The following is a 15,370-nucleotide window of genomic DNA, read 5'->3' as shown; positions in this document are numbered from 1 at the left end:
TCTAGAGCTTAAGTTACATGAAGGCAGGGACTGTTACCTCTTTTGCTCACTACTATTTCCCAAACATCTAGAACAGGGCAGCAAACATTTTCTGTAAAGAGCTAGATCATAAACATTTTAGGCTTTGCAGGTCACAGTCTCTGTTGCAACTTCGCATCTGTTGCAACATTCACGCTCATGAATGAGCATAGCTGTGTTTCAATAAAACTTCATTTACAAAAGCAGACAGTAGGCTGGACTTGACCTGTGGGTCATAGTTTGCCAACACGTGGTCTAGAACATAACCTGGAACACATCAAGCACGCAAATTATTTGTTATATTGTCTAAGTAATTAGTTAAAACACTACCTCTGATCAGATCAAACCTGTCCAGTTCCAGATGCCACATGAGAATAAAGATGTTGATACTAAAGAGCATTCAGGGGCTTCCCTGGTGGCGCAGTGGTTAAGAATCCGCCTGCCAATGCAGGGGACACGGGTTCGAGCCCTGGTCCGGGAAGATCCCACATGCGGTGGAGCAACTAAGCCCGTGCTCCACAACTACTGAGCCTGCGCTCTGGAGCCCATGAGTCACAACTACTGAGTCCACGTGCCACAACTAGGGAAGCCCGCACACCTAGAGCCCATGCTCCACAACAAGAGAAGCCACCACAATGAGAAGCCCGTGCACCACAACGAAGAGTAGCCCCCGCTCGCCACAACCTGAGAAAGCCCGCACACAGCAACGAAGACCCAATGCAGCCAAAGATAGATAAATAAATAAATAAATTTATTTTAAAAAGAAACCTTAGTAAAGAGCATTCAGTTCAACCAGATGGAAGAGGGCCTGAAAACCCTGCCACTTAAAAAGGCAGCATGGGGGCTTCCCTGGTGGCACAGTGGTTAAGAATCCACCTGGCAATGCAGGAGACATGGGTTTGAGCCCTGGTCTGGGAAGATCCCACATGCCGTGGATCAACTAAGTCCATGCGCCACAACTACTGAGCCTGCACTCTAGAGCCTGCGAGCCACAACTACTGAAGCCCGTGTGCCACAACTAGGGAAGCCCGCACACCTAGAGCCCATGCTCCACAACAAGAGAAGCCACCACAGTGAGAAGCCCGCGCACCGCAACGAAGAGTAGACCCCACTCGTCACAACTAGAGAAAGCCTGCGTGCAGCAACGAAGACCCAACGCAGGCAAAGATAAATTAATTAAATAAATTTTTTTAAAAAAAGGCAGCATGGAAACTGGAGACAGTTCTCTGAAAAGATTTAATGGGTCCGTAAAGCCCATCTCCGAATACCAGAAGGCCCCCATACGAAGATGGGGAGTCAAATTCCTGCGTTGACCAAAAAACATAAAAGGAGACACAGATGGGTACAAATTGGTCAGAAAGAAAACTGGCTCAATACACCATACTCTGTTATTTTAATATGAAGACATAAGAGCAGTAAATTTCCCCACTGCACAATGTCTGGAAGAGATTCCTGTATTCAGTATGGACTAGAAGCTCTCTCCCTTCCAACCCTCTGATCTCATAACATTGGAAGGAGGGCAGACAGGAGCTTGTTTCGGGAAAAGACCAGCTGGGGACTAGCCACGTGAAGAGATCAGCACAGAAGTGGCCAAGAAACCAGGAAATGGAATAAGAAGCGAAGTCAGAAACCACAGACGGGCTACAGATGTCCGTCAGGAGAACAGGGCGGCGAGGGGAAAGGATCAGAGAAGTCTGCAAGCCGTCAGGGATGAACCAGGGGAGGGTGTGACCTTGGAGAACCGCAAACACCACCAGACGGGAGGGGGGCATCCCCACACTTCTTTCTATTCTCGGGACATACTACCACCTTCTGCAGAACTCTGTGTCCCGCGTGCGCCCGTCTCCTGCCTGGGACGAGTCCCCTCCTCCCCCGTCCAACCGCTCCTCAAAACCCTGCATCGGTCAGTGCACACCTTCTTCACACCCTCCTGCAGCACACACCATCTGGGAAATAGACCGTGTCAACTTACAAACGAAAAAGTTAGCTTACAACCGCTAACAAGAAGGTGGCATGGCTATCTTTTAACATTTGTTTACTGCTTGCTATCTGCCAGACACTGTTCTCAATGTTTCACCAGCGTTTGGTTCATTTAATGCTCTCCGCAACCCTGTGAGGTGCGTGCGATGGTCAGGTAAGTTGCAGAGGTCAGATCTATACCCAGGCAATCTGGCTTCAGATGGGGCACTGCTCCACCGAACCCGACCTGGATGAGGACTCAGTGTTGTATAAATGAGCCTCTGGCAGTGGTGCTGGGAAAACAACATGGGCATCGGGCTGCTGTCCCGCATTTATTCCCACAGCCCCGGTAACACAACGGCTCGCTCAGCGGCAGCTGCCTTTCAGCAGGCAGGAGCCCAGGCCTGGGGCTGATGGCCCTGCAAAGGCAGGACAGCTGTAAGGTCGGCCTCAACTCATCAGACAAGCCCAGCTGTGTAAGAAATGAGGAGCGATGAGGCTCAGAAACGAGATTCTGAAGGATCCTTGAAGGCCATGCTAAAGATTTACTCTTTTTGTAAAATAAATTTATTTATTTATTCATTTATTTAATTTTTGGCTGCATTGGGTCTTCGTTGCTGCACGCGGGCTTTCTCTAGTTGCAGTGAGCGGGGGCTACTCTTTGTTGCGGGGCGCAGGCTTCTCATTGTGGTGGCTTCTCTTGTTGCAGAGCACAGGCTCTAGGCGCGCGGGCTTCAGTAGTTGTGGCACACGGGCTTCAGTAGTTGTGGCTCACGGGCTCTAGAGTGCAGGCTCAGTAGTTGTGGCGCACGGGCTTAGTTGCTCCACCGCATGTGGAATCTTCCCGGACCAGGGCTCGAACCCGTGTCCCCTGCATTGGCAGGCAGATTCTTAACCACTGCGCCATCAGGGAAGTCCAAGAATTACTCTTGAGAGCAGGAGGAAGGAGATTTTTAAGCAGGGGGATGGCATGGATTTGTTTTAGGGGAAAGAATGGTAGCAGGAGGACCCGTGGGGGAGACGTGAAGCCAAGACTGTTGGGTGAGGACGGAACGGGGCGGGGAGGGACACAAGTTCCAGAAGGGTGGCATCTCTGTGGTCCCCTGTCCTGTGAATTCCACACATCCACACTCAGGAAACAGCTGCTGAATGAGTGAATGAATGAATGACTCCAAAGGCATGTCTAAAGTTGAATCAACAGGATCTGATGCCAGCAAATGAGGCTGAAGAAGTCAAGGGGAACTGACAGGTTGATGCCTTCAGAGCTGGAGGAATAAGGATGCCAACAACCCAGTCAGCAATTCGGGCAGCAGCATAACAAACAGAACATAGGAAAACATGCTCCAGATGCATGCCTATGTAAAGAGCATATTCAGTCACTAACATGAGTTTTAACTGTCAGCATATTCATTTATTATTCACCCAACCTGTGGGAGCTAAAGCCAGGCAGACAGGACAATGAGCACTGCCAGCATCCGGGGTGTGCTGAGGATGTGGGTGGAGGCCCAGCTGGGGCCTTCAGACCTCCCAGCTATGAGGCTCCTCTCTGGACCTGGATTTCCTCATTCATAGGATGCCTGCATCACTGACTCATAGGAATGTCTGAGGGTTAAATGAGACATTAAAAATAATAACAGGGACTTCCCTGGTGGCGCAGTGGTTAAGAGTCCACCTGCTAATGCAGGGGACGCAGGTTCGATCCCTGGTCTGGGAAGATGCCACATGCCACAGAGCAACTAAGCCCGTGCGCCACAACTACTGAGCCTGCGCCACAGCTACTGAAGCTCATGTGCCTAGAGCCCAGGCTCTGCCATAAGAGAAGCCACCGCAATGAGAAGCCCACGCACTGAAAGGAAGAGCAAGCCAGCGGGCAGCAACGAAGACCCAATGCAGCCAAAAATAAATAAATAAAAATTTTTTTAAAGTAAAAATAATGAGCAAGATTCTGAGCCCAGAGGAAGCATTCAATAGGTGTTAGTGGTTATGTGTATTTTTATCTAAATGGTTCCATCTCTGAGGACTAATTGCATGTAAGTGCTGTGAATAAACTTAAAATGCAGGTCCCTTCCACACCTACCAGAATCAGAATACCTTGAGGCAGGGAGGGAAAGAGCCCTGCATCTGCATTTTTAACAGCACATCAGAAAATACTGCTGAAAATGGGAAAACATGAGTTAACAGCTGAAGAAAGTATTCAGTTTACCCCCTGCCATTTTCAGTTATCCCTAGGTATTTACCTAACATAAAGAGATCTTAAAAGGAATAATCTTTGAATGGACCTAAAAGTTACCTTCCTGTCTTCAGGCATCCCCTGGCCCCAACAACCTGAGGCCATAACTCTGGACTGGGTCACATGCATTAGGATTATCTCCAGCCTCCCAATTTTAAGCCAGGGGAGGCTGAGATTCACTTGCATGTAGCTACATAGAACTGCAGGGCCGAAGATAAGACCTGAGTCCATCCAAACCTAAGTCCAGACCTTCCCACTGCATTACAGGTAGTCACCTTCATTTTATCCATGGTGGACACAGAAAACACTTACAAGGACTTATCTCACACAAAGAGGAAACCCATGGAAACAGCCTCATGGTAAGAGGGACAGGGTTCCCTGGATCCATCAAAAAGTTACAGGCAAGATTTAGGATGAAGGTGTTCCACACCCCACGTAGCAGACATAGCCTGGGGGACAGACAGGGAAGGGTAAAAAAATTAACAAACAGAAACGTCAATTAAATAGTTGGGAGACCAGGAGGGGGAGCTCTCACGCCTGCAAAACTATCAGAGCCCAAAGGCAAGCAGACAGACTCCTCTTCTTTCCTGCCAAGGACTCAGGCAATGAAAAGCCATGGGGCTTCCTGGTGGCACGGTGGTTAAGAATCTGCCTGCCAACACAGGGCACACGGGTTCGAGCCCCGGTCCAGGAAGATCCCACATGCCACGGAACAACTAAGCCCGTGTGCCACAACTACTGAACCTGTGCTAGAGCCCGTGAGCCACAACTACTGAGCCCACGTGCTGCAACCACTGAAGTCCGCGCACCTAGAGCTCGTGCTCCGCAACAAGGGAAGCCACCGCAATGAGAAGCCCGCGCCACAACGAAGAGTAGCCCCCGCTCGCCGCAACTAGAGAAAGCCCGCCCACAGCAACAAAGACCCAAAGCAGCCAAAATAAATAAATTTATTTTTAAAAAAAGGAGAAAGAAAAGCCATGGACTCTGCTTACGACAACAGCCCTCACAACTCTTTTCCCCTCTATAAGAGTTCTCCTTCCCCTGCCCTTTGGAGACGTACACATGGCTCGCCATGGCTGCAGACCCTGAATTGCAACTCTCTGCTGATCCCAAATAAACCCATATTTGCTGGAGAAATATCTGACAGTCTGTTTCACATCAACAAAGGGAAGGGAGTCAACACATTGGGGGACCCCTGGAAGACTCAGAAAGGCAAATTATCCACGTGACACATCTGAATGGACACTAGTTGATACCTCTCAGGCTGAGCAGATGAGGACTATAAAGACCCCAAAAATCAAGAAGATACTATAGGAAGTAAACTTAAATTTGTTACACTGTGTATTCCACTGTAAGGACTTAGTAGTAAATTTTAATACAACTTTAGGGTGTTCATCTTCCATGGTGCTGGGGTTATTGTATAACATTGCCAAAATGAATCAAACTAAACACCTAAGAAAGGGGAACAAACCAAAGTCAGAGAAAGAGCCCTGAAAAGCTCACCCAGCCTGCATCGACAACATGTGGATTTCTGACTGCTGACAAAGAGCACCAAGACTCTAACAAGTAGTGGTATGAAAATGGTGCAAAGAATCCTAGTTTGGAATTACACATTTCTGTGCATTCACGATCAGCATTTACTGAGGGCCTAACAGGACCAACCTCCCTAAACATCTCAGCACTCAGCCAGCTCACATCCCCCTTCATTCATCAGCTTCTCTGACAAGAGTCTCCAGAGATTCTCTCTGGACACCAGTGGCAGTTTCCACAACAGCACTCCCTTTGCAAGGTGACAGTTCACCAGCTGAGACGTGGTCAGCGTCGGGGGAGCTACAATTTAACCACTGCCTCATGGGCCAAGTGCATCTGGCCCAAGACACTGTTCAACCCTCACCTCTGGGGACAGGTCCCGCACTAACCCCCAAACTGCTGGCCTCTGGGACGAGGGTGGGAGAGGAGTACAGAGCACACCCCAGAGGCCTGCAGTGCAGGACAGCGGGAACAGGACCAGGAAGAGTCTCAGCAGACTGGACACGGTTCATAATTTATGCCACTTATTTCCAATAATGGGGATGAGCAGGAATCGTTCAATAAACCACGATAGGAAGATGGGCTGTTTCAGAAAAAATGGGGCCTATCTTATATCTAACACTAAGAGAAATTCTAGCTGGCTTTATTGTTAGAAACGAAACAAGAAGTAAAGTAAAATGCTTACAGAGATTTAGATGATGCTGGGTTTTAGAAAAGGTATTACAAAAGCAACAGGAGAAACCAAAAAGAAAAGTTTGATATATTTAATGATATGTAATTTAAAACCTCTAAGCTAAATTAAGAGAAATGAAAGTCTGGAAAATTATAAGCACTATTACAAGTTATTTCAAAGATATAAATACCTCATAGGAAAAAATCTATTAATACACAATTCAAAAAAACACAAATAAATGGTCAACAGACACCAAAAAAAGGTTCCATTTCTGCAAATCAAATAAATTCAAATTAAAACTGTTTGATATTGGGGGACTTCCCTGGCGGACCAGTGGTTAACGCTCCACGCTTCCAATGCAGGGGGCGCGGGTTCCATTGCTGGTCGGGGAACTAAGATCCCACATGCCTCGTGGCGTAGCCAAAAAAAACAAAGCAAACAAACAAACAGAAAAAACGAGTTTGATATTATTTTTAACTTTAGACCCAGAAAAATGTAATTCACGTACTCAAAGCTGACAATGAAATGAGCTCACAAACAGCTATTAAGAGGGCAAATTGGCCCAAACCTGATGGAAAACAATGTAGCCTTTCACTGGTTATTTTACTTCTGAGAATATAGAAAAAGGAAAGATGCACCAAAATACAAGGTCATGGATATATATCACATCATAATTAGCAATATAACTGTGCTAGACAAAAGTGAAAGACTGCATAAACTGCAATTAAATACCATGTTTTAATACCATGCTTATTTAATGCCGTAAGTAAATGTTAACCATAGAAAATTAAGAAGGGTTCAGGATTCAAAACTATTTCCTTTTATAGAAAAGATGAATGTGGGCACGAGGTGTGCATAAAGATTTCTAGGAGAAAGACTAAGAAACAACCAAAATATCAGCAAGTGTACTTGGCTAATAGAAACCATCCTTATTCTTTTCGTCTTGCTCTATAGTTTTAAATTTTACAGAAATAGAAAAATATATATTATTTTCTAAAATCCACAAAAATTATCAATAGCCATACTGTATGACCCCTTAGATCCTACGTGCGCAGACTGTGCTGTGGAAACACTAAACCCCAGATGAAATTTAAGAAGCACATACCCAATGAGAAGATGAAAACTTGACTTTTCTCTACAAGGTGGGCCTTCTCTTTGGGCGGAACTTCCTGGCTGGGCTCATTTCAGCTTTCCCGTGACAGCCAAGTTGGGGACACAAGGAAATCACTAAGGCACCTCAGACTTTGAATACAGGATGGCAATCACGGTCAACAACTAACTTCGCAAAGTCTGGACCCTGCCCCCACCTTCTTTCTTACTTTGGCCGCGTGGCATACGGGATCTTAGTTCCCGGACCAGGGATCAAACCCGTGCCCCTTGCAGTGGAAAAGCGGGGTCTTAACCACTGGACTGCCAGGGAAGTCCTGGACTCCTTTTTAAAAGTTAATACTGAAGTAACAATGCCAATGGGAGAAGTGACTTAAAGCTGTAGCCAGCACCAACCTTCCATCAGAATCACCTGGAGTGCTTATGCAAGAGGGAAGAGATAGGGGAACCTATGTATATGTATAACTGATTCACTGTTATAAAGCAGAAACTAACACACCATTGTAAAGCAATTATACTCCAATAAAGATGTTAAAAAAAAAGAATCACCTGGAGTGCTTGTTTAAACCCCATCCCAAGAGTTTCTAATTTTACAGAACTGGCCTAGAATGAGTGCAGCGGAATTTGCATTTCTAACAAATGCCCAGGTGATGAGAATGCTGAGTACCATACTTTGAGAACAGTCGCCCTTTAGCTTGTTTATAGAGATGTATCCCATACCATGACCTCCAACAGCTGCTAAGAACTTCCCTTGAGAAACTCCTGCCAACAAGAACAAAGATGTGTTTGCAATCGCCTTCTCTGTGCGTTTACCAACGAGTATACAAACAGAAGCAGCTCAGAACTGCAGTTACATACACAGGGAACACAGGCTTATGAGACAGACTGCCTAGTTTACGGCCCCTCTCCACCACTTACTAGCTGTGTGATGGTAGACAACTTATTCAAACTCTCTGCTTCAGTGCCTTCAGCTGTAAAATAAGAGATAATAGGTCCTTGACCTCCAGTAGGAAAACTGGAAACGGGTGCCTACCAAAATCAGTGAGAAGTCCTCACCTTCCCATTTCCATTCGCACACATTTTCAAAGTCCACCAACAGAATGGGCTTGGAGAGTTCCTTGCCCTGCCTGAAGTTACCGTAACCACACCCATGTTTCTTCTTCTAGGCCCCTCTTGAGCCTGAAATACACAAACTGAATACACCACCATCAAAACAAGCATAGGAGCTCCCATCCCCGGGGGATCCCCTAGGCTGTCCCATTAAAAACAGGAAATAGAATATATGGGAAAGATGAATGGGTTAGGGTCCTGAAACAAAAGATCTAATCATCAAGCAAGTGTGACTGAAGTCCAGAGGTTGAAGTTAGTAGTCCCAGCTACTAGATGGAAAACTTCAGTTAAGAGCTTCTCTCTGAGCCGTTTTTCATTGGTGTTTCCTCTCAACTCAAGGACTCTTTAGTGGTTTCAAGACGATAGGACTCCTGGGCAGACCACCTGCACCAAGACCACAGAACACTTCTCTGAAGGCTAGAGACCTGGATAAGACCCCACAGACTTCAGGGACCCCATCCCCAGAGTGGTCCTCAAAGGTGGAAGTGTAAAGATTCCCAATAGGGAAAGAGCTGGTCAAATACACACTCCAGTCGTGGCTGTGAGTCCCAAGCAAAAGCAAAACGTGTTCTCGAATAGTGTCCCCCGATCATTAAATACAAATTAAGAGTGTTTTTTAATCCACTAGAAATTTGCCTTAACTACGTACCAGGACACTGAGAGACGCACACGGAGAGAGGGAGGGAGGGAGACAGGGTCACAGACACAGAGGGAGCCCGGAGGAGTTGGAACGCTGCTGTCACAGAAGACACAAGGAATATGGTGAAAGGTGGGGACATTGTTGGAAAACGGCGACTGGTCCAGGGCACTAATCACATAAAGGAAGCTGTTCATAAGCTGCCTGCTTACGAAAAAAAGAAACAAGGGTGCAGTTCAGAGGTGGAGTCGGGGGGTGGGGAGGGGGCAGTCCCTCCTCCCGCGGGCGGCCGGTTCCCCGCGGGCAGCCTCGGGTCTCAGCCTCCCCGCCGCCTGCTCCCGCCTGCTCCCGCCGCTCCCGGGAACTGGAAGCTGGCGGGGCAGCGAGCGGAAAGGCAGGGACACCCGGCGCCGCCGCCGCCGCCAGGTCCCAATGACCGGCCCTCTTCCCCGCCGCCGCGCGCAGGCGGGTACCAGGCGGCTAGTGCGGGGCGGCCCCGCCGGCAGCAAGAAGCCCAGCGGCCTGGGCGCCAGCGGGAAGCGCTTGCTCGCCGCAGAGCTCTGCCCCTGAAGGGCGCCAGGCGCCGGCCCGCGGCGGCAAGGGGTGTCACGGCTCAGGCGGGGCGCTCACCAGAACAACACGCGCGAGCAGAGGTTCGCGTCCTGCAGCGGGTTGGGCTTCACCTCCGGGTACACCGGCAGCATCTTGCAGGCCAGGACGGGCGCTGGCCGGGGTGGCGCTGCTCCGGCGTGGGCGCCGCTCCCGCTGCTCCTGGAGGCGTCGGCTGGGATGCTGGACCTCCGGCTACCGCGCGGATCCGCGCTCCGGGAGCCAGAGAACCACTCGCTTCCGGGAGCGGAGCGCTTGTGGCCCTCCGGGTCCCCGCCTCCCAGGCCGCGCCGCCTCCCGGGGCCGCCTGGGGGAAGCCGGCAACGCGCTGCTGCCGGCTCCCTGGGAGCCTAGAGCTACAGGCCGCGTGCGGGGGCGGCGGCACAAAAGGTTGGCCGCGCGGACGCAGTAGGGAGCCTGGCGAAGGTGTGAGGCAAGGCCGCCGGCGCCTTTGGATGGAGGCGGGTAGGCCGAGCGCAGGGAACACCGGGCTCCGCGCCTAAGCGGCCACGTGCTGGCACCTGGCTGCAAACTCTGCCGTAGTTCTTGCTCCCAGCCCAGGCACCCACCCAGAAGGTGGAGAGGGGAGGCGCCATATCTGCCCGCCCCTGCTGCTCAGAAACGCCCCCTCGGCAGCCGCTTTCCGAACGCCGGGAGAAAGCGGGCAGAAGGCGTTAGCAGACTGCCCTCTGGGCCCCCTGCCCACATCCTGACCAAACTAGAGTCCTGGGGGAGGGTCTCCAACCTGCGGCCGAGCATTTGACCACGGACAACAGCAGGGTTTAGCACAGATTATGTTCGTAGAGCTGCAAGAGCTAGAGAAAAGTAACATAGGGTTAGAACTCAAATGATTTGGGAAGATGACTGCATGTTGCCACTGGGGACAGGCTTTTAGCATCTCACAGTGCTGCACTGTGCGAGGGACCTCTGTGAGCTTTTTGCTGCCCTCTTAGATGAGGAAAGGGAAATATGGGGAGAGAGAGACTGCCTTATGATTTCTTTCGTCATGTGCTCAGATCCTAGTGGAGTAACAGTGACATATGTTTACAAAACACGGTTGTTCGAATTGCTGGGGATCTGATCTCACTTTTAACTCTAACAATGTCCTATTTAAGAAGGCATTATTATCCCTATTTCACAGGTGAAAAAGATGAGGCTTAAGGACGGAACTTGACCAAGGTCTTAAAATCAATAAATGATGAATTCTGATTTGGACTCAAGCGAGAGTCCAGCATGGTCTGGAGGATGGACAGTGTGTGTGGAAAGTACCTAGAATACACCTTGAGTGAATCAATGACTGGAGGACTGAATGAACAAAATCTTGGGCTCCCACTCTTAAGTGTTGAGTTATTTGTGTGGCTATCTTACCAGCTCAGCAGTTTCTCATCCCTTCTACCCTAAATGAGGGAGGATCAAAGTTCTTGGTGCTTATAACAAGATCACTTTGATAATTTCCCATGTACCTTGGCTAAAATGGTATTATTAATAATGGCTTTTAACACAACATTGTAAATCAACTATACTTCAATTTTTTTAAAAATGGCTTTTAGCTTCAGTTATGCAAGATGAATAAATCTGTAACTAAGCACAACCCCGTGGGGTCCTTCTGGGCGCAAAAGCCTGTCTTTTTCCCCTCCTTTCTTACTTGCAGGATAAATACTTCAGCCTCCTAGACCTCCCTGTTGCAAAGAGCAGATTCAAATAGTTGCTAATCATGGAAGTAAGAGACTGCAGAAACAAAGGAGGAACAATCAAGAAACTATAGTGCAGTGATTAAAGCAGGATCCTGGTTCCTCCTCAATGAATATACATAAAAATATCTTTGAGTTCCTCTGCAGGAAATAAAGCCCCCGCCCAGGTGGAGAATGGTAACTTCAGGCTGAGCACAGGATTCCTGGAATACTGCCCTGTTACCTCACAGCAACCAATCTGAAGAGATTCACACACCCTGCAGCCCTCACCCCAAATTTTGCCTATAAAAATGTCCCCCCAAAACCATCTGGGAGTGTGCGGTTTCTGAGCATGAACCAACCATCTCTGCCTATGAGTCAATTTTTTCAGTTTCCATTAAACAACCATCTCTGTATTGTAATGGCACTTGTCGATCCATTTGGGTGTTTTATTGCATTTTCCTGCATTGTTTAAAATAAATACATGGAAGATGGAGAAAATAGTATGCTAATTTAATAAAGCAATTAATGCAAATATGGAGAGAGTATGAAGTAGACCAAAGGAGGCACCTCTTCAGTCTGGTTTGGATGCATATTGGAAGTAAGCTGGTTGATTTTATGGTCAATTTTGAAGGAAGGGAAAGGAATTTTTTTGAATCTGTGAAATGCCTATAGCAGCTTTATTCATAACTGCCAAAATTTGGAAGTAACCAAGAATCCTTCAGTAGGTGAATGGATAAACTGACCCATCCAGACAATGGAATATTATTCAGCACAAAGAAGAAATGAGCTACCAAACCATGAAACGACATGGAGTAAGCTTAATGCTTACTACTAAGCGAAAGAAGCCAGCCTGAAAAGGCTGCATACTGTATAAAGCTAACTATACGACAAAAAGGCAAAACTATGGAGTCAATAAAAAGATCAGTGGCTGCCAGAGGGTGGAGGTGGGAGTGAGGGATGAACTGGTGGAGCACAGAGGATTTCTGGACAATGAAAATACTCTGTATGATACCATAATGATGAAAACGTCATTATAAATATTTCCAAAACCATAGAATGCACAACACCATGAGTGAACCCTAATGTAAACTATGGACTTTGGGTGACTAGGATGTGTAAATGTGGATTTATCAATTGTAGCAAATGTATCACTCTGGTGGAGGAATGTTGGTAGTGGGGAGGCTATGGAGTGCGGGGACAGGGCAGATACGAGAAATCTCTGTACCTGCCCCTCAAAAAAACAAAGAGAGAAGGAAGGGAAGGAAGGAAGGAAGGAGGAAAGAAAAGGTGAAAAAAATCTATGAAACACGGGTAAGACACTGATGAAGACTATCCAAAAGGCGAAATGTTATAATAGTGGAAATAGATTTTAAGTTATAGATTTGATTCTATATTAATATAATATCCCCATTGATCCCTTAGAGAATTTCAGTCTTATATAGCATCTGATAGAGATACAGCTTTCTTCAACTCAAGAAAATCGGAAATAGATTTTAAGTTATAGATTCGATTCTATATTAATAAAATATCCCCATTGATCCCTTAGAGAATTTCAGTCTTATATAGCATCTGATAGAGATACAGCTTTCTTCAACTCAAGAAAATTGGAAATAAATTTTAAGTTATAGATTCGATTCTATATTAATAAAATATCCCCATTGATCCCTTAGAGAATTTCAGTCTTATATAGCATCTGATAGAGATACAGCTTTCTTCAACTCAAGAAAATTGGAAATAGATTTTAAGTTATAGATTTGATTCTATATTAATATAATATCCCCATTGATCCCTTAGAGAATTTCAGTCTTATATAGCATCTGATAGAGATACAGCTTTCTTCAACTCAAGAAAATCGGAAATAGATTTTAAGTTATAGATTCGATTCTATATTAATAAAATATCCCCATTGATCCCTTAGAGAATTTCAGTCTTATATAGCATCTGATAGAGATACAGCTTTCTTCAACTCAAGAAAATTAAAAATTAAACACTGGGACTTCCCTGGTGGTCCAGTGGGTAGGACTCCATGCTCCCAATGCAGGGGGCCCGGGTTCAATCCCTGGTTGGGGAACTAGATCCCACATGCATGCCGCAACTAAGAAGCCCACATGCTGCAACGAAGATCCCGCGTGCCGCAACTAACACCCAGGGCAGCCAAAATAAATAAATAAATAAATATTTTTTCAAAATAAATATATAAATAAATAAATAAAAATTAAACACTACCTAAGTTATCATCATAATCTCCTTTCCATCCCTTGCAAATTACCATCGGGTCCATCCATTTTTTTCTTCATTAAAAAAATTTTTTATTATTATATATTAAACTAAGAGAAAAAGAATTTGAGGTAAGAAATAGATAAAATTAATTTGTATTGCATATTATTGTTTAATCTCTGTTTTAGATACTCATAGATCTATAACGTTCAGGGGTTAAAAAGCTGAAGCACTCTTCCTGAACATTAAAAACTTTAGAATTTCTTTTTGGTTTTCTGAAAAGACTTCCCTTCATTCCTTTTATTATTTTTTTTAATATTTAGTTATTTATTTTGGCTGCGCCGGGTCTTAGTTGCAGCAACGGGATCTTTGTTGTGGCATGCATGCGAGATCTACTTCCCTGACCAGGGATTGAACCCGGGCCCCCTGCACTGGGAGCTCAGAGTCCTAGGGAAGTCCCCCCCCCATGCCTGTTAGATATGAACTCTCAGGGAAGCTGTAGGTATAGAAGTAGCAAATTGCATCTAAGTGAAATGGAAGTTTCATACCCTCACAGAGCTTACAATTTAGCAATTTCCATCCTTAGAGACACACCTTTGAGTGAAGGCTTTTATTGTAATGTAGATAATGGAAATAAATTCCATTATGTTCCAATATTAAAACAAAAAATGTTGACTTTTTGATGGGCATTTTTCTAAAATGTATTGCTGATGGCCCTCCATTCTCAGAGTGGGCAGAACATAATGACAAATGTTATTAATTATTTAGTATCATTACCAGCATGTGGTATTGTGTCATTTGGTGCAATACTCTTGGGCCTAATGAAACATAGGTATAGGGGTTTACTGATTTATGTATATATATTGAATAACAAAAAACAACATTTTTAAACTTTAAAAAATTCACGTCTATTTTTTCTACATTTTTATTTCTTCATTTCCTTTTTTGAATACTATTTTACTTTTAAATGCCTTTTTTTTTTTTTTTTTTGGCTGCACTGGGTCTTCATTGCTGTGCACGGGCTTTCTCTAGTTGTGACAAGTGGGGGCTACTCTTCATTGTGGTGTGTGGGCTTCTCACCACAGTGGCTTCTCTTGTTGTGGAGCACAGGCTCTAGGCGCATGGGCTTCATTTGTCGTTGGCACATGGGCTCAGTAGTTGTGGCTCACAGGCTCTAGAACGCAGGCTCAGTAGTTGTAGTGCATGGGCTTAGTTGCTCCGTGGCATGCGGGATCTTCCGGGACCAGGGCTCGAACCTGTGTCCCCTGCATTGGCAGGCGGATTCTTAACCACTGTGCCGCCAGGGAAGCCCCCCCCACCCCCCGGCTTAAATGCTTTTAAACCAGCTTGTAAAGTAGTATTGAATAGGCTTCAAGGTAAGGATCTGAGGCTCTCTGCTAGGAATAATGAGTTTGTACATATAATTTTGGCAATTTATATGCCTCTAGGCCTCAGTTGTCTTCTGTGAAACTGAACTTGCCTAAAGAATGACAGCTGGAGAAGTGAATGTTATCACAAGGCGCTTTGGTTTGCTAAATGGTCTCTAAATGGTTAGTAAATTTTCCCTCTTCTTTTAATGTGAAGTATTTTAAGAATGGTAAAAATAT

At 46.1% G+C, this 15,370-nt stretch overlaps 1 protein-coding gene across 3 annotated transcripts in view; it reads right to left on the bottom strand.

The window, feature by feature from the left end:
* The window catches only part of LOC307065002 (ATP-binding cassette sub-family C member 4), a gene marked incomplete at both ends in the record, with an annotated part of 215,197 nt that extends 205,214 nt beyond the window's left edge, over positions 1-9,983 (bottom strand). For 2 of the 3 annotated variants that reach the window (XM_079721737.1, XM_079721738.1), the window contains one exon: positions 9,895-9,968. In XM_079721737.1, coding sequence (XP_079577863.1) covers positions 9,895-9,968 — 74 coding nt within the window. Of the gene's footprint in view, positions 1-9,894 lie in introns of all 3 variants that reach the window. The other variant, XM_079721739.1, reaches the window with a different exon arrangement.
* Positions 9,984-15,370: the final 5,387 nt, after the last annotated feature.

This window comes from Hyperoodon ampullatus (genome assembly GCF_949752795.1).
Source record: "Hyperoodon ampullatus genome assembly, chromosome: 16".
In the NCBI taxonomy this organism is placed as follows: domain Eukaryota; kingdom Metazoa; phylum Chordata; class Mammalia; order Artiodactyla; family Ziphiidae; genus Hyperoodon; species Hyperoodon ampullatus.
Note: the sequence above shows the minus strand (reverse complement) of the source record. Positions and strands in the feature narration are given on the sequence as shown.